The following is a 20,831-nucleotide window of genomic DNA, read 5'->3' on the forward strand; positions in this document are numbered from 1 at the left end:
ATTTTATGTTTTTTTTTAAAGTTTCATCATCCAATAAATTTGTATTCTGCAGTATAAATCAAAATGTAAGGTTTCATTTTTTTACTTTTTACCATATTTTATTTTATTTGTTCAGCAAATATTTATTTAATTCCTTTCATAAGACAGACATCTAGATACTGGGGACAGAAGTGGGATAATATAGATGTTCTATATTTTAGATCTTCTAACCAGTGTAGAAAAATAAATCTTGAAATAAATAATTGCAATATAGTATATTAAGGATTGAGATAGGAGAGATCAAGGGTCAAAGGGAATACACAACAAGAGCACATACTCTGGTCTTCAAAGAGTCAGGGAAGAGACTTTGAAGAAGTATTGTTAATACTAAAAGCCTAAAGATCAAGTAGAAGTTGGGCCAGGAAATCTCAGTCACTTCAAGAGCCATAACAATAACAACCAATGACTAAAGCTGGCATGTTATTATACTCCTGCTGTCTTCCACATACTATGCCACAGACTTTCCAAGCATTCCTTCAGCAATTTTTCTGGGCAGATCTTATTACCTACCCAAGATCATATTACTAACAAGTAGCCAGAAGGAAAATTTACTAATTATTCTGACTCTAGAGTCCTCTTTCGGCTACCCCAACTGCCTCTCAAAGCAATTAACTAATTTCAATTGAATTTGTTTTGCTTTAAAAAAAAATTTGAGTGCTATGTTAAATTTGCTTTGGTTTTGATTGATATGTGATATTACTTTTTTAAAAAAATAGATACACATTTTACAATTTTCACAGATGGTAGTAAAATTTGGCATTTGGGCGTGAGTTTCACATGCATATTATAGCACCAAGTTTTGAAGTTCACATTCCAAGTAATGTCTTACACATACAATTTCAACTTCACATTTTATTTTAACTAAATGGTAGGGTCATTTGAAAAGACAACTTTGAACCATTCCAAAGAAAGGCATTACTCACATTCACATTTTAATAGTAGTTCTAATTCTCTGAGACTTAATCCAGCTGGCCGTAGTATTTTATTTTTTAAAAATACAGTATATATAGAAGGAGATGATATTAAATTGATCCCCTCAAGTCTTTGAACCTGCCTAATACCTACAGCTTCTGTGCATGTTTAACAAAAATATCCATAAGTAATACAGACCTTATATCTCATCAGGAAAGAGGCTTACAACACCAAGATAACTCACTATCAATACTTTTGAAGATTCTCAATTAAAGGAGAATTTGATAAATAGGAAAAAGTGGCTTAAGAAAATAAATTGGATTGCTGTAAACCCAGTAAAAATTTTAAAATCCAATTAAGTAATTCTTCAGTGTTCTTGGAAGTGGTGTGAGTCATGCTTTAGTACCTAGTGATAGCTAATTGGGCTATATCATATAATTTGTAGACTCGCTTTATTTATTTGACCATGTCAACATGCCAATTATTACCAAACTTGCCCATCCTATTATTATAATTTTTTTTTTCTGTGCTGGGAATGAACCCAAGTGTAGCTACATTTAAATTTTATTTTTAAATTTTGAGACAGGGTCTTGTGAAGTTGCCCAGGCTGGCCTCCATCTTGTGATCCTCCTGCCTTGGCCTCTGGATTGCTGGGATTATAGCATGCACCACTGCACCTGGCTGAGATTACTTCTAAGTAACATAAATATTATATATAATATAAAACATTTTTTGAAATTTCTCTATTTCATCCTCATGAGGTAATTCTGAGATATGAAATGATCATAAAGGAGAAAAGAAAAAGAAGAACCTGATTAATCTATAAACCTAGATTAATTCCCAAACCCTTGTAATTTATATTAATTTAACAACATACCATTGCTGGATGAAATTTCACTTGTTATTTTTATTTTTATTCAGAAAAGCAGGATGGTGAAACAAAATTTTAAAAGAACTTCTCTCGTGTGGTATTTTATTTGTAATCAAACATTGGTTTATTTCCTTATTAACTATAAAACATGTTGGTTTCACCTTAGGGACACCACAGTACAAACACTTACTCTTCAGCCTTCAGTTAAAGATGGACTGATTGTGTATGAAGACTCACCTTTGGTTAGTAATCCAATCATATGAATATTTTAAATATTTTAAATGATAGCTGTGTTTCATCCTTTGAATAAGTAGAGAAATCTCCCATAGATTCTAATGTTTTTTAGACTAACTAGAATGCACTTGTTCAGGTGTTATTTTAGGGACAGATATTTAAATATAAATTATTGGGAAATATTATTTCTAAAATTATGTTCTCTTTTCAGAGAGAAGGGGTGGGGAGAGAGAGAGTCATAAATTTAGGGAATGACAAAAGTCCTTTACTGATTTCTCTTCTAAAAATTTTTTTAAGGTTGCTATTGTTTCCAAACATGTATAGTTTGAAATCAGGTAATATTTCTAGAAAAGTTTTTTTTTTTCTTTTGGTGGTTTATTCTAATAAAGTGGTTTTATCTAATCAAATATCAGTGTTTTAGGAAGCTGGGGGGATCCAGTCCTCAGCTTCCCATTTGAGACCCAGGGAAATCCCAGCCTGCCAAGCATGTGACCCTGTGCAGCAAACTCCTGCACAACTGCAACACCAGTAAGCCATCATGGGACCTCTGTGGCCCAGACCCAGAGATGTGAGTCTAGGATCTCCTGCCTGAAGTCATTTGGGTTGGGCCTAACTTTCCTTTTATCTGTGCAGAGATGGGGTTGAGGATAAAAGCTCCATGTTTTCTTTTTGTACCCTAAAATTTACTTATAACCCTTAATGGTTTTTTTAATCTCTCATCAATTCTTTATAAAATATTTGTGGTAAAAGAAACCACCTATTTAATGATGTGTTATTTCCTTAAAATCATTCATCACAATTGTGCAGTCAGAAAAACTTATAGTTCATAATGTTATATTTCTTGCTATTTAAAAACAGTCTTTACATTTAAATTCATTGAGCATTTTCTCCTACTCCCCCAGGGGGAAAGAGTTTTAAGAGTTTTTAGCTTTTATCTTTATTTAATGATGTCACCATTCACACAGTCACTCAAGTCCTAGGACTCTTATTTTTCTTTTCCCCTCTTACTATTCAAATGGTTGCCCAACCTATAGTTTCTACCTCTGCTGAACTCCTCAGATTAGTCTAACACTTTTTATTTCTGTTTTCTAATGCTGATGCACAATCAGGTTCCCAAACAAACTCTTTTAAACAAATTGTTACAGTAATCCCCTTTTAGTTTATTCTGCATGTGGCTGCCAGATTAAATATCCTAAAGTGTAGCTCTACAGTTTTTTTTCCAACATGTGTGAACTCACAAATATTAAATTATATCCCATTATTTAATGAGGGAAAGTATGTATTTATTGGTCTGGCAAACAAATTCCTTAGTAGTAGAAACCAAATCTACTCTTCTAGTGCCTTTTTTCTCTTTTCTTAGATTTGATTTCTATTTCAGTTAATATAAACTACTCATATTCACTCTTCAATAAATATGCTCCAGGAGTTTGACCATTGGTTTGCTTTTTTGTTTTGAATACCACATCTCCAGCACCATGCATTCTGATCTATTACAATATTAAAATATTACACTCTTTTTAAGAGCTAGAACAAATGCAATATTCTGATACAATTGCTTATGGTGTCTCAACTCCTCTTAAATTCTATGGCACTTTGATTTCTCTATTTATTATACTTGTTGTACATCTCCCCTATTCTAGGTATGAAATATTATTTGGTATCATTATCATAGGAATAATTCTAAAATGAAGGTAAATGAAAGGATTCCTGTGAAGTCAGTAAAATAGTGACTATGTGAAGATTCTGGTGGAGATACATAAATTTTGTTTTTAGCTGTGCTGCAGATTTTGAGTGTGTATGGTTGTGTGTAGCCATAACTTAATACTAGCTATTATAAATACAAAGCACTAAGTGATGAAGCTTTAATAATGCTTACTTTTATTTATTTGTGTTTGTTTATGATAAGTTTTCTGTCTTCGAAGGTTAAAGCAATAAAGATGGGTCATGTTCTGGTTATAGATGAAGCAGACAAAGCCCCAACAAATGTCACTTGTATTTTGAAAACTTTAGTAGAAAATGGAGAAATGATTCTAGCAGATGGAAGACGCATTGTAGCAAGTGAGTATTAAAACTGCAATGTTTACTGTCATATCTGTAATTTTTATATCTCTGGTATGGACTCAAGCAGTAGGCATAATTTCAATATAAATTAAATTGTCAATGTTGGTAATTATTTATAAAAAGTAACATTTAAGTCTAGCTTTATAAGTTTTACTTTTTTGTGGGAGAAGGTGCTGGGGATTGAACCCAAGGCCTATTGCATGCTAAGCACATATTCTACCACTGAGCTTATTCTGAGTCCCCAGTTTTATTTTTTATAGCCAGGAAAGCATTTTTGAAAATTTCTGTGGTAATATTAGGACAAATAAGTGTCATATTTTTCTACCCTGAGAATACTAATATATACTTTATCAATTCATTTCTCCATTATTTGTGTTATTTATTTTCTTTAATATCTGGAATTTTAAGACTTATTTTATTATTAGCTCAATATAATTAGAAAATTTGCTAGACTTATACATGTACATATACACACACATAAAATACTTATTATGTATTTGTGTATTTATATACACACACACACACACACACACACACACACATTAGGTACACACTCTTCTTTAGCAGGAAGTAGTTCTCCTCTATTTTGGATTGTCTTCTTCTTGTTCCTACTCACATACCCTTTTTGTTATTGTTAGGAAAAAATGAAGGATAAATCTTATCAGTTTATTTAACCTACAGAGAATATTAAGTTTGTTTAACACGATGTGAGAATATTTTCTAGCTTTTAATTTTAAATTTTTGCCTCCTGAAAAGACTAGCCATTGAAAATACATATCCAATAGCCTAGTAACCAAACAAATTAGGATAACTAAAGTCTGCAGTATTTGAAGATAGTGTAAAGAAGACCCCATTCAAAAGATACAAGATGACCATCATAGAAGTGTTCCTCCTGGACATTACCATTGTAAGGTTGCCATATTGAACCTCAGTTCAGACTAATAATAGCATTCTATTATTTTAATTTTACACTAAGTTTCATGAAAAAAATAAGAATTTGTGTTAGTCTGAATATTCTCTCTTAACATCTTTTCAGACTCTCAGGATTGGAATTCTGCCGACTCTTTTTAGAGGTATCTCAAGGATACTAAAATAGGAAGAAAGATTTTCTAAAACAAAATCATAGTTAAAGAGTGATTATTTCCTGGCAACCCTCTACATTTTCTGATATATTTTTGAAGGATAACCGACAAGTAGATAGGCAAAATAATTTCCAAACTCAAGCATGATTGTTCATGACTAGAATTTGTTATTGTTGTTATTTTGTTATATTTTGTTTGTTTTGCTTTTTTGGTGCTGGGCACTAGACTCAGAGCCTTACGTTAAGCATGGGTTTTTTCGCTGAGGTACACCCCCAGCCATGTAGATGATATTTTAAATAAAGGCACCTGAAGCTCTTTTAATGGAGCTTCATGAACCATCAATTCCAGTCCTGTCTTTTTTCATTTTCCTTGCTTTTAAAAAACGTTCTCTATTTTTATTATCATATTTCTTTTAATTGAATAATTAAACTTTGCCTATGGCTCCATACTCCTCTGGTTTTCTTTACTAAAATTAATCGGGATAAATGTTAAAAAAAAACTATAGGTTGTATTAGCACATGCATATATGACACATTGAAAGATTATTGTTTGGTATCATAAATGATTATAAGTATAGGTTCTTACAGACTCATCTCAAAACTCCAGGTGTGTCATAACCATCATGTTTTAAAGGTGGACAGCCTAAGGCTAGAGTTTACATAAACCTAGATGGTAAGTGGTTCTTCTTAAAATAACCATAATAAAGCTCTTACTAGCAGCTCAGACATTATCTGGAATGTGCACCAACCAGGAGATTGTAATATTTAGTTCCTTTAATGCCATAAACACGTGCATAAAACAATTCCCTAATTGGAAACAAGTCAGCTGGGTTTTTAATTTTTTTTAGTTGTAAATGGATGCAGTACCTTTATTTTAATTATTTATCTTTATGTGGTGCTGAGGGTCAGTTGAACCCAGTCCCTCACACATGCAAAACGGGAGCTCTATCACTGAGCCACAACTCCAGCCCCACAAGTCAGCTTTTTACTAATGAATTGGCAGTTTTTGAGACCTCTATTTTATGTAGTTATGTTGTAGGGCATGTGACCTAAACAAGAATGATATCTTAAGCTGCATACTCTAAGGCTTTGTGCAAAGGGATGCAGCTGATAAAAAGTAAAGATTGTTGGATTTTAGCCTTGGGTATTCCTTGTAGCTCATTATAAATTTTTATTTTTTTATTTGTTTCAAGAATAATGATATCTCAAGCCAGTATTATAAGACAGTGTATGGATATATTTGCTTTTTGATGTATGTTGCACATTTACATAAATATGCAAGTTCTTGTAGAGTTTAGTATATTTATCAATATTCTGTTCTTGAGCAAACTTTTTCAAGCAAGTTTTTTCTGCAATTCAGTTGTCACTATGACTACTTGTGTTAAAGTCAGTAACTTGACATTCTTAAAAATTATTAAATATCAATAAAGAATAAATGGAAATTTTGTTTTTCAGATTCTGCCAATGTGGATGGACGAGAAAATGTTATAGTGATTCATCCTGACTTTAGGATGATTGTTCTAGCCAACAGACCTGGATTTCCTTTCTTAGGCAATGATTTCTTTGGCACCTTAGGTAAAAACAGTAATGCTGATAATAACAATCACATTAACAATAATATTAACAATAACAATGTTAATGACAGTGCCAGAATGGCTGTCAGGGTTACTCTATGCTGTACCACAATAACTGCCCTGTGTATCTTATATTCAAAGAGATTATTCTTCTCTAGTCAGTTAACTAATGACTGATAGAGGTGGGCTTCATATCTAAGTCAATCTGATTCCAGAGCCTTTTTTTCTTAATTATGTTAAACTATATGTCATTCAGGTCTTTTTGGAATGAAATAAGAAATGTTTTTAGTGTCTATTTTTGTTACATTTCCCTAACTATGAAAAGGGCTAAAACAACTCTGAGGAAACACATTCACACTGATTAGAGGCCCTGGAATAAACTTAATCATCATAACCTTGAGGAACTTTTCTGTGGCAAATATATATTTCTGGACTCTAATACTCAACACGAGGCAGGGTGATTCTCCTCATAGGATCTTTGGCCTAGTAATTCCACATTAAGGAATTGACCTGATTTAAGTACAAGTATAGACAATACAGCATGTTTGTAATAGCAAGAAAAGAAACAAATCAAATACAATAAGTCATGAAAGTGGTACTCTATTTACTCTTTGAGGTTCTTTTCAGGGTAGAAGGGATGTAGATACACATATATGTCTTACTTGTGTAGAATTTCTCCTAACACAGAAAACTGGCAAGAAGGGAGGGTTGTTTTTCTTGAAATTCAGAAATGGACATGTAATTTGTTCATTTACTATTTTTGTATTTTTTAACCATATATAGATATTTCTGTAAAAGCTGTTACCCATTCATGCATTACTGATACTCTTACAATGTAGCAACGTGAAAACACTAAAGTAAACTTGTAATTGTTTCTAGTGTGAAAGGTTTGAGTTTTTTTATGTAGTTTCTTCATGGGTCACACACATCATATTGATTTTAATGTCTATAAGAACATTAATTCCCTATTCTGTCTTTGTCTTTCATCCTCCTCTGAATCCTGAAATCTGCTGTGGCTCAGATGAAATTCCAGCCCTCCCTGCAGTCACTTCTTCCACTGAAGTCCTTTCGAGGAGTGTGTGTGTGTGTGTGTGTGTGTGTGTGTGTGTATTTCTCTCATACTGGGTCTAGAAGAAATAAAGAGTCTTTGCTTCTTGTTGCTATTTATGGATTATTCTCTTTGTTTCTTCCTTAAAAGTTCCTAGCTTTACATCTTGTGTCGTCAGATTATATTATTACAACCCCTTGTTGCTGTCGTCTACCTCCTTGTCCTTTCTCCATGATTTTTTGTTCTTTGTTCACTGTCACTCTGCCTAACTCTAACTGCTCTGAGAGTGTTCGCAGTATAATGCATGTGGATTTTCCAACTCTCTGGTTTCAGGGCTTCTTGGATGTTTTTATTCAAGTGATTTTATTCCATATTGTATCTCAGCCACTCACTTCCATGGACATATCCTAGTTTTAATTACTGAAACTCTTCTATAATCTCAATTTTATAATTCTATTTATAACTTTTCCTTGGGTTTTTATTTCATCACTGCAAAACCTCCAGTATTTCCTGTTACTACTTCTAAGTAAGTACCCCAAATCCAGCAACCCTTCATACCAATTAGAAAACATACACACATGGAGCTGAATATGGTTAGAAAAAGTAACCTCACTTTTCTGGACTAGGGACCTCAAGTGTCCCTTATTGCAATCACACTGTGCCTTCCTAGTTCTTTTACTTTCATGTTCTCTTAGGTAAGTAATTCAGATCTTCTCTCCCCCCACAGCTCTAACCCTGCTGGGTGAATTTTCTTGTTTGTTTTAAAATTGTACAATACTTCTGCAATCACTTGTGAGAAATTGAAACATAGAAGGAGAGGTCTTCTTCACTTTCCCACCAGTCCATACCACCAGTTAGGTATGGACGACCCATACCTAACCAGGATTCAGTTTCTTGACTCGATTTCCATAGGCCTATTATTTTTTCCTAGCTTCCTACTGTACTGAGAAAAAAATAAAAACAATAGACGTTCACATCCATAGACTTGTGTCCCCTGAACATTCCATCCATAGTGTTGTGGTTTCCCACCATTTCCAGGTAAACCATTCACACTTTCATCAAGAGCCAGTCCTTCCAGATGAATACACAATTCCACTTTCTTAAGGATAGAGCTTGAAAAATTCTGCCTTTCCTCTCCCATATCAGCAGTTTCCTTCTTTGTTCAATTGTTCCCATCAGCAATCAACTTTGTTTCCTTTTAAGATATCTTCAATCTTAAAAAAGACCCTCTAATCCTCTTTTTTTGCTAGCTGCTATTGGATTCTTCTACTATCCTTTTTAGCTACACTCCTCACAGCAGTTTTTCACACTCAGAGAATTATCTATACTTGATAGCTGCATTTCTCCTTCACCAGTATCTCTTAAGTTCATTCTTATAAGATTTTTGTTCCCATCTCTCCACAGAAACATTCTTGTCTAGGTTATCAGGGACTTTTCCACTGTTAAATTTGGTGATCAGTTTGCAGTGCTCATCTTTTTTAATCTGTTAGCAGTACTGAAAAGAGTTGACACAGTTGGTCACCCTCTTTTCCTTAATGCACTTTCTTGTATTTGACTTCTAATTCTCCTCCAGCTGCTTTTTTGATTTCTTTCTACATTAATGACTATTTCTTCTCAGCCTCCTTGTTGCATGCTTGGTATAATGCTGCTAGTCCTCTTTTACCTAGCTATGCTCATTCCTTGGTAAAATCAGAACATATTATGTTTTAAAACACCATTTATACTCTTGTTGTTGCCAAATTTTTTATTTCCAGTTTAGACCTGTCTCCCAAACTATACACTGATATCCAACTGTCTATTCAATAGTTCCCATATCTTGGATCTAACATATCCACAATGAATTTACTTTTCTTGATTTATAGTCTCTTTTTTCATCTCAAACGATAACTCCATTTTCTTTGGCCCAAAAATATTTCTTGACTTTTCTCTTTCCTCTTGATTTCTTACCATCTATCAGGAAATCTTATTGGCTCTATCCTCAAAATATATGCAGAATTATGTTATATTCATTATATTACATTACAGCTGTATCATATTATAATTATATTACACTCATCACTTCTATCGGTCACCATTTTGATGTGAGCCACCACAGCCTCTCATCTGAATTATGAGAAATAGTTCTCTAGTGGATCTCCCTGTTTCCACTGTTATCTTTTGTCTTGAACTGTGAAGGATCTAAGATTTTACCCTACCTGCCTTTAATGTAACAAATTAGCTTGCCACCATTTTATGGCAGAAGATACTGGACTCCTGGGTCAGAGGAAAAGGAAGGATTATTACTCACAGCAAAAGCAGATTGGCATTTGCACTAGTTCCTCAAGGCCTAGGTCCCATAAGATAGCACAAAGAGGATCAAATGATTCCTGCTTTTGCATGAGATGCTTTGCAGCGGGGTGGGGGGGGGGAAGCTTAATGTTAGGTAATACAAATGTTTTATCACGGACAATAAATATGCCTTATGTTGTTCCAGAGGGAACGATATTTGCTTTACAAACATTCTTAAAAATATAGTCAATGGAGTCAGCGTCTTTGCTAATAAGATATGCTACAGTGCTATAGATCCCAATACCCTTCTGTAGTCTTTTCTCGACACAACAGTCCATTCTTTTGTTAAAATTCCTCCCTGGCTTTCCACTTTACTTTGACTGTAAGTAGTCTTTATAACAGTTGATAATGTCCTGTGAGATATGTCTCCCACATCTTGTCTTTCTGACCTCCTGCCTTATCCTGTTCTGAACTGCTCTCCTTGTCACTCATTCTGTTCCAGCCATTCTGTTCTCCTTCCTCTTCTTTTCACATGCTAGATATTTTTGCTTTAGGGTCTTTTATTAGCTGTACTCACTGTGTGGGATGCTCTTCCCCCAGGTGTCTACATTTTCTTAGATGCTACCTTCTCAATGAGTTCTACCTGGTTGATTTTCACCAGCATAACTACTTCTATTGTCCTATACTATGCCTTTCTTTTTCTTTGAAACTTATACTTTCTAATAGTTATCATTGATCTCCCTTTGCTTGAATATAAACTTCACTAGTATAGGGAATTTTGATACATATGAAATACCTAAATACGTAAATATATATAAAGTACATAGAGTTGTACTTGGCACATAGAAGATGTTTAATAATTATTTGATGAATGAATAAATATGGAGACAATTGTCTTTTTAAAATCAGTGTTAAATTTCATTTTCAGCAAAAACTGTTTTACATTTTATATTTGAAAACTTTGTGATAAAAGTAGAAGTTATCATGGCTTTCATTTTAATTGAGTTACTTTTAAATACACACACACACACACACACACAAACATATGCACATAGTCCTACCCCACACACAATAACTTTATTCAGATGGTTTCTAAATCAGAGCAAGATCTTACTGCTATCTGAGTAGGTATCTTCTTTTTCTAAAATGAACCCCTTAAATGATTTAAGTTTATTTATTTTAATTTTCTTTATACCTGTTCTTTTAGATTATGGATCAGGGAATTTTATGACTCAGCATGAACAATTCATCCTTCTTTTCAGAATAAAGTGTATGTCTCTAATTCATTCCTTCTTGTATAAGTAACAGATTAAATATTTTGCATTTAGAATTCCATTTCTTGGTTTTAATTTAGACAACATCTCTGAAGTTTTCTTTTCTAAAACTCTCCTCTAAGGTATATTCTAGCAATCTGCACGCTATATAACTTGTTAGGGTCATAATGATACTAATTTTCCATTATTTAGAATACATTAAAAAAAGCATTCACATAAGATGAATATATATAATTTCTGAAGATCTTCAACATTTGTTAAAATTAAAAAGGCAGTCTCAGAACCACGTGAAAAATACACTCCTATTAATGGAAAAGGAACAGATCACTAGAATTGTATTTGTTTGCATGTATGCGTTTATTTTAAAATACTAAAGCAGATCTGGAAAAATAAATGTGCTGAACTGCTACCAATGAGTGCCTTTTAGAGAGGGAGTGACATTGGCAGAGATATTGAGGAGACTTTACCTTTGTATTTCAGTATCTCTCAGGAAGCATTTTATTCAAGTATTATGTAAATTTTAAATATTTTAAATATTTTAAATATTTATTTGTTAGTTGTAGTTGGGCACAATACCTTTATTTATTTTTATGTGGTGCTGAGGATTGAACCCAGGGCCTCGCATATGCGAGGCACACGCACAGTCTCTGAGCCACAATCCCAGCCCCTATTATGTAATTTTTAATGGGAAAAAACTCATGCCAAATAAACCACCATCACCCAGTTTTCTTCCACTTCAGTCATTTCTTTCTTCTCTTTACAATCCTATTGTTGGATGGGCTTTCTATACTTTGATGAGCAACCAATGGCTCTTCAAACAGCTGTTGCATTTTCTCCAGTAACATTATAATGGATTAGTCACATGATAAATGTGAATCTTCTTTCTCCCTTAGGTGACATCTTTAGCTGCCATGCAGTTGACAACCCCAAACCCCACTCAGAACTTGAGATGCTCAAACAGTATGGACCAAACGTGCCTGAGGCCATCCTTCAGAAGCTTGTGGCTGCCTTTGGGGAGCTGAGGAATTTGGCTGACCAGGGCATTATTAGCTATCCTTATTCCACCAGGGAAGTAGTAAACATCGTCAAACACTTACAGGTATGGCACGCACCTGGAAATAGAGGTTTAGAAGAAGCCACTAATCTCTTTTTATTCAGACTACATAATTTATAATAAGCCTTTCAATTTCTATAAATAATCCAATTACATAATACAAAGTGTCTGCAGTCTAAGTTGTGAATGTAGAAGACAAATGAACATTATCTATTAGGCCTTTGAATTGGCTTTGGCAAAGTTCTATACCATGGTCATCACCAAGCAACTAGGAAATTTGTGAAGGAGGGTTCAGAGGAGGAAGGTGAAGTAAGAGTGAGACAGTGAGACAATGGGGAGAAATGTTAATTTGTTTGATTTACTCATTTCATAACATATATATATGTGCGTATGTATATATACACAGACACACACACACATATATCTATAGAGACATTACATTCTATCCCATAAATATATAAAGTTATCTGTGAATTAAAAGAATATATTTGGGAAGAACAAAAAGAAAAATAGAAAACATTATTCTACCTATAAAATCATAAGTCCAATTCAGTCAGTTTAGATCCCAGACCTAAAGAAAATCAAAACACAAACAGAGCCATTACAGAACCCAGAGGAACCACCAGTGTACATTTAGCTGTAGTGGTACTTGTTTTCTTTCCCTTTACTGTTCCCTATTTTACTATTCACTGTACTTTTTATGTTCTTCCCTTATTTTCTTGTTCCTTTATTTTTTCATTTATTAATAGACTAATTTTTCTAAATACTTTTGTGTTCATATTAATACTGCCTTAACTAATATTTTAAAGTTGGTCATCTGGTACTCCTTTTAAGGGGGGGGGGGTGGTCCGAAAGCAGGTATAGTCACTGAACACCTGGTTCTGAGTTCTCCCTGATGTTTAAGAGTGGGAACAGTTACTCCTGAAATTCTAGTATTTATTTAAAAAGAAGCAAACATTAAAGGATAAAAATGTATGTTTTCCAACTATCTCTGTATCTAACAGGCTAGTAAATTTCTGCTAAAGTTCATTTGTGCATTTTGTTCTATCAGTTTAATAAATCTTTATAACGTGGTATACTTTATCACATACATAATAAGGATTTTATTTTATTTTTTAATACAGAAATTCCCCACTGAAGGTCTTTCCAGTGTGGTTCGGAATGTCTTTGACTTTGATTCCTACAACAAGGACATGAGGGAGATTTTGATTAACACTTTACACAAATATGGGATACCTATTGGAGCAAAACCTACCAATGTGCAGCTGGCAAAGGAGTAAGGCAAACTCACTGTTGATAAAATGTTCTTGAGTATTACTCTTCTGATTCTGAAATACTAATAATTTCTAATCTACTGAGTTGGTGTGGAAATCACTTTCCATGAATAAGCTTTGCAAATATATGTTGCTATTTACTGGCTGGTTTTCAGTTGAATAGCATTATTTATAGACTTGTAAATTGAGAATTTCAATTATAAATATCCCATGAGTAGATGTAATACAATCTAATAAAGGGAAATATTTGTTTCTTTAACAGTGTCTGTTCTTTTGTTGAATTATAATGGGTCTCATTATTTCATAATCCAGTGCAAAATTGTACAAACATGAAAACTACATTCTAATGTACATTTTGTTATGATGTTCTTATTTATATCACCATATAGCTTATGGTAGTTTTCTGAATTTATAATCACATTAACTCAGTTATTTATTTATTTTTTAAAATTTCAGCTTCATAGTTGAAAAAGATAGGCAGTGAGAACAAGCAAGTTTATTTCGTGTGGGCCAGTTGCCTTCCTTTTATTTAGTAATCAAGGCTATACTTAACCTTAGTTAGGATTCTTGCAAATATGTTGTTTACCAGAATGATGGTTGGTAGTTTGTTAGAAGTAACTCAGCCAGTGCAGGTTCACTGGAAAATAATTTTATCTTATTTTTTAAAAATATTCTTTAGTTGTCGGTGGACCTTTATTTAATTTATTTATTTGTATGTGGTGCTGAGAATCAAACCCAGTGCCTCACACATGCCAGGCAAGCACTTTACCACTGAACCACAATCCCAGCCCTCTGGAAAATAATTTTAAATATGCATAGTTTATGGATAATGCATCTAATGCCAACTTTGTCATAAATATGATCAATTTTCATAAATTCATAAGATACAATAATTAATCAAAGTAAAATAATATTTGACGGTCTCATATAGAGGCAATATAAAGTTTGTTAAATACAAATTAGTGATTAGTTCAGTAATATATATTTTTTTCTAAGTGTATACATCATCCTTATTTATTTGTTCTTTGAACTCATTGTAAAATCTTGTCATAATATGCATATATACCATTAAAATAAATTTTTAAAGTATCAGAAATTTCTTAAAGAGAAACAAATATTTCCCTTTTGTGGTAAAAGCACAACATAGAATTATGTTAAAAATTATCCGTGTACTAGTTTGTATTATTGAGTGATTTTTTTTTCAAGAATGATTGGGTATCAGTTACTTAGCATAAACTTTTCTGTACAATTCTATTTTACCTATTGATTAGCAGTCAGTATGCGCATTTTGAAACTAGGTGAGTAATTGAATAGGCATAAGTTATCTCCTATATTAGTAAGTTCAATATGCAAACTTCCACTACTACCCATGTTTATTACTTCCTTTTTATAAACTACATTTTCATTTGGGCCAGTTTTATTAATATTAATAAATTTATATAATTAGAGTTATTTTCATGGAAAATAGGCTTATGATTAAAAGTTATTGGTAATATTTATTTAAATATTATTTAAATATTAAATAATAGTAGATCAATCATAAGAAAATTGTTGGCAATTTCAGTTTCTACAGATGACAGATTGATGGTTTAACTTATGATCATCCTAAATTCTAAACTGAAAACTTCTTGCCATGGCATATTAATATTTGCCTTTGCAAGTTAATTACAATTCTAGTACTTACACATGAGTGGATGCAAAAGTATACTGAGCCTGGAAGCAATATGGTCACACTCATCCTTAAGATGGGGTTGGAAACAACTATTTGTCCACCTACTGCATGTAGCTAAAAATAAACTTATAGCAGATGTGGAGGATGAGTGCATTTTTTCTTTGGAGTGGAGATAATGGTTGACTGTAATTTGCATAATCATTCAAAGCCTTGTTTTCCTCATCTGTAAACTACAGTGACTTCAGCAGTTCAAAAGTAGTGATGTTTTATTGCCCATTAGTGAAATTCATAGGTTCCATAGCACTATTTCTATTAAATTATCAGCCTTGTACTTAAAGAAGGTAGCATGATAAAGTGAACAGCTTGGGAATCTAGCAGTCAACCTGCATACCTGAGCCAGAAATAGAGAAACAGTTAAAAAAGACAAGAGTCCTGCCCTCAGAGAGCTCGCAGTTCCATCTTGGTCATTTGAATTTAGAGAAGTTACATCCTGGTAAAATGAGAGCTTTGTATTATAGACCAAATAATTAACTATCTATATCAGGATATTTTTGAGAATGGAGGGGGAGAGCTATTGATGATAACTCTGAAAAGAGATGTGAAGTAAGACTCTGTTCTAGTCCAGCCTGAATAAGTGTGTGGTTGTCCTCATTATAGAGCAAGGTCCCTTCCTATTCTAACATTTTGCATTTTTCATGTAATCTTTTAAAAAAATTTTGTAGTTGTAGATGGAAAGAATGCTTTTATTTTATTTGTTTATTTTTATGTGGTGCTGAGGATGGAACCCAGTGCCTCACTCATGCTGGGTAAGTGCTCTGCCAGTGAGCTACAGCCCCAGCCCTTTAATGTATTTTTAATGTCTCTCAATTCTGCAAAATAAGCCAAAAAATAAAGAAATAGTACAGGTTAGATGTCTCTAATCCAAAAATCCAAAATACTTCAAAATCTGAAACTTTTTGAGTGCCAAAATGATGCCACAAATAGAAAATTCCACAGGTATATTATAAGGTATACCTGAAACATACATAAATAATATTTAGATTTGGGTTCCATCCCCAAGATATCTCATTATGTAATTGCAAATATTCCAAAATCTAAGAAAAAAATTCAAAACCCCAAACAGTTTTGGTCCCAAGCATCCAGATAGAGGATCATCAGCCTTTACTAATACTTACCTTTCTCCCCCTTAAGTACCACACTGTCGACAGTAATCACATAGACTTCTGAAGATTTAAAGTTGTCCCCATGCCATCTAATATTTGACTTTGACTTTTCTCCACCTTTTGCTAAATGTTTTGTTCAATTAGACCTTTAGACTAAACTAGTTCTCCGAGGCTGGTTCTGCCTAGCTCTGCAGGTTGTTTGTTGTTTGGAGAGGATCCACTTTAGATTTCATCTCCTAGGGAAGAAGGGTAAAATGACTCAACTACTATTACTATCCTTTTGCCCTGACAGACAAATTTTTATTGCAACCTGTTAATTTTCTTTTCCTTTAATTTAACCATAGTCCTTATTGAATGGGAGCAAAAATTACTTTGAGTCTAGATCAAGATGGGCATAGTTACGCTTAAGATGAGAACAGAAAGATAATTTCGCCTCCTACTACATATAGCTAAAAAGAGACATAAAGCAAATGTTGTAGTAGAAGGAAAATTTTTACACACGAGAGAGATGACACTAAACCATTATTTGTATAGTCATATAGCTTCTTCTTCAGTTGAAATCAGAATATACTCTGACTGTTTAGAGCAGTAATATCATTTTAGTGCTCTTTGATGAAATTTCCAAAAGAGAGATATTGTTACTTGCCTTTGTTCTCCTAAGTAGTATAGTGTTGTTACCTTTCTCTAGGTTTCTGCACACTTTTTAAAGGCCAATGTGATGAGACAAACTTAACTTGTCTTCTTTAATAAACTTTTCCCAAACCTGGCATTTTTAGACCAAGCTTTATTTGATGGTTCTTTTTACTTTGCTTTAGCCCACCACAATTAGCTCTTCTTCCTGATTTACAAATGTGTTTTCAGTTCTTAGTAGTAGAATCAGCATTGGCCGATTACCTAGCCTTCCACATAGAGTTTACCCATTTCTGCTAGTATCTCCTGAGGTTGATTGTTTTGTTGATTGGTTTGGTTTTGGTCCCTTTGAAAGTTTCCAGTACACAAAAAAGCATGTCAAGGAGATGATAAACATAACCAAATAAGGAGGTACACTGTTAGAAATTATTTTTAAATGTCAATATTATGCTTTACATGGGATTTGAATTTAATTCTCTGTTTTTTAGTCTATAGAGCAGCAACTCATCAAGACAATCAGTGTTGTGTGTTGTGCGTACACACATCCATAAATCTGATTTTTTTTTTTCAGTACTATAAGCAGAGATAGGAGGGTTTGGGTTAAAATATGAACTCTTGAGTTTTAAACTTCATTGTTGGATATACACCCACACTTAAACATATATCTATATCTATATCTATATCTATATATAGAGAGATATATATCAGAAGTACATCTAAACATTCAACCAAAAGCATATAGATTATCTACTCTAGGAGAATATAGATAACTATAGATAAACATATAAATTTCTAAGTAGAGTTTGCTTGTTTTGGCCTTACATGAGCTTTTATTTCTGAAGCTTCTTTTATTTGAGAGTAAACATACTGCTAGCATGTTAGCACTTCCAAATTAAAAAGTGTGTTTCACAGCAATTTGCAAACTGTCATTTCAGGAAAACATTTGTTTTAAAGGAATAAAAAATCCTGTTTTCTTTTTCTAATCATCCATTTTAAGTGACTTATCTATTCTATCTTAAATTTGTGTACCATTTTCTCCATAACCATTCTTAAAATGAGAATTGTCATCTTTTATGTCTACAATGGAATGTGGATATTCTACTTCTAAATAAAAATTGTGTAACATTTATAATGTCATAATAATGCAATCATGGTAATGGAATAATAATGATGATGAGAGAAACACAGGTAACTATGTGCCTAGCACATGTCCAGCTATTCTCTACACAAATCATATAATCCCTTCAATAACCTATGGGGTGTGTGGTGTGTGTGTGTGTGTGTGTGTGTGTAGAATTGAATTTTGAAGTTAAGTAATTTGAGGTACAGAACAGTCACATATCTTGCCTATTTTTAGAAAGCAGGGGTGCACCTTTGGTATTTGTATATTCAGAATTCTAAAGATAATATAAATAGATTGACATGATTATGGGCAATTTCTAAATCAAAGTTATTATTGGCAACTGGAAAGTATTGTTGTTGCATAAAAGAACCTTTGAATTTTAAGTAATCAAGTTGGAAATCACCATTGTTCCTGATATTCTATGCTTATAATAGACAAATTCTTATTCTTCGGAGAATTATGACAGATTCGGATTTTTAGGTTTTAGTCATATTTCAAAATGAAAAAATCAGCCACAAAACTGATGCATATAGACTTTGGACACAACAGTGATTATTTTAGAAGCCTATTCATTCCTATTTAAGTTTTCCTTTTTGTTATAATGGAGGATCTTGAAATAAAACACAAAGTAATTCATTCCAAAAATGAGAATTTGAGAAAACTTTGCAGGCCTACCACGTGTAAGACATGCACTAAACATCATTTCTTCCTGATTTGGAACATGAAAGCTATTAATGGATATTTTTCCCTCAAAGATAGTGATCATGTTAAAATGAATCAAACATACAAGAAAGTTCTCTCCACTGTCTGAAGTTATATCTTTGTGTTTTTCTCTCCCTGTCTTCCATGGTAGATACCCATCTGTATGTAAAATCTTTCTCTTTGCTCCAAATTTTTTGCTGTCAACTCTGTTGATTTCTTTTTCAATGCTGCTTAGTTTATTCTTAAACCACCTTTTCTTTGTCCTAGAGCACTGCCTATTTGTTACTGGAAAACTAGTTATGTTTTACTAATCATTTATTTGTATCAGTCAAGTAGTATTAAAATTTTGAAAAATTGAGAAGTTTTGTAAGCTTTATTTTTAAGACAAATTTACTGAATAAAGAGTTATATCCCATTTATTTTTAAAGTAAAAAAGAAATGAAAATATCTCTAATTCTACCATCCAGAAATAACTGTTGACAGATCCTTCTGGACCTTTCCTTATGATTATGTGTGTTATTTCATGCACTGAGAAATATTTCTTTTCAATCATTTTTATTCTTCTGAGCCTTTCATCTTCATAGAAGACACATGTTCCTAAAAAGGGATTCTTTTTAAAACATTTCATTCTCAAGCTGCTTTCTTGAAAAGAAAGTTATCTAAATGAATGAGATTTAATTATGTATAACACTTCTTTCACATTTCTACTTTTTTCTACCATTCCCCTCACTCCTTAGATTTTAAGCTTAAAACATTTATTCTAACCACAGTGGATAGATACATAAGGCATATGAGATACTCACATAGGAATAAAAACGTTATTATCAGTGCTTTGTGTCTTTATGCATATGTTTAAATGTCATTATGCTTTTCAGACCTATAAAAATGCTCTCCACCAGATAGTCTGCACATCTAAAAATGACTGTGATGTGTGACTACACTTTTAAAGTGTCCATAGCTGGTGAAAAGCCCTATTAGAGCCTGTAATTACCGCTCAGATGTCCTGTTGTTAGGCATTCTGTCGCTGCTATCATGCTTTATTTAAGGTATTATAAAATCTCATTTTTCAGGAAAATAAGATAACTTTGAATTAATGAATTCCAAAACCACTTAGCCAATATTTTTATTAATTTTTTTTAATATGTTCCCAATTTAACAATTGAAAAACACAGTGGGGAACAGAGCAGGAAACTTAGTGGTAGAGTTCCTGCTTAGCATGTGTTATCCTGGGTTCTGTCTCTAGTATCACAAAACAAAGACAAAAATACAAAAAAAGTTGTAGCTGTAGTTCTCTTCTAGAGAGGTCCTAAAAAGAGCAAAGGAGCCTCTCTTCTTTCTCTAGTATTTTAATGTTCTAAAGCATATAATTTTCTGTATTTTATTTTTTAAATGTCCATTGAGTCTTTGGGCACTGGAATTTCTCATTTTTGTTTGGCACTTTAATAAATTTAAAAATTTTAAACAAAGGTCTGTTCTGAAATTGCTGTTTCTGGGGATCATCTTTGCCTCCCAGTATAGAAAAGCCTAGAACAGACTATGATGCCTATTCTAAAAGTAGAACCCTGGCACCTTTACCAATGGCAAATGAAAAATTAAGTTAGCCCCAGGCATTTCTGTGATATTTCAACACAGTGTAATTAAGTCTATGTGTTGGTAGGCATCAACATGAAAATAAAAATATCAAGTGAGAGTAGACAGCTTTATTTATTTATTTATTTATTTTGATGCTTGGGATTGAACCCAGGGCTTTGTGAGTGCTAAGCATGATCCCTACCACTGAGTTACCCACCCTGCCCATTCCCCAACAATATGTTTTAAAGCAGCAGAAATGAAAGTAGTTGGTATTTATCA

General features: G+C 33.0%; 1 protein-coding gene across 1 annotated transcript in view; it reads left to right on the forward strand.

Annotated features, from left to right (window-relative positions):
• Positions 1 to 20,831, forward strand: part of VWA8 (von Willebrand factor A domain containing 8) — a 425,268-nt gene that overhangs the window by 232,138 nt on the left and 172,299 nt on the right. The window contains exons 22-26 of the mRNA XM_081281141.1: positions 1,989 to 2,064; positions 3,979 to 4,114; positions 6,654 to 6,773; positions 12,256 to 12,461; positions 13,541 to 13,692. Coding sequence (XP_081137267.1) covers positions 1,989 to 2,064; positions 3,979 to 4,114; positions 6,654 to 6,773; positions 12,256 to 12,461; positions 13,541 to 13,692 — 690 coding nt within the window. The remainder of the gene's footprint in view (positions 1 to 1,988; positions 2,065 to 3,978; positions 4,115 to 6,653; positions 6,774 to 12,255; positions 12,462 to 13,540; positions 13,693 to 20,831) is intronic.

This window comes from Spermophilus citellus, assembly GCF_964194105.1.
Source record: "Spermophilus citellus genome assembly, chromosome: 1".
Classification (NCBI taxonomy): domain Eukaryota; kingdom Metazoa; phylum Chordata; class Mammalia; order Rodentia; family Sciuridae; genus Spermophilus; species Spermophilus citellus.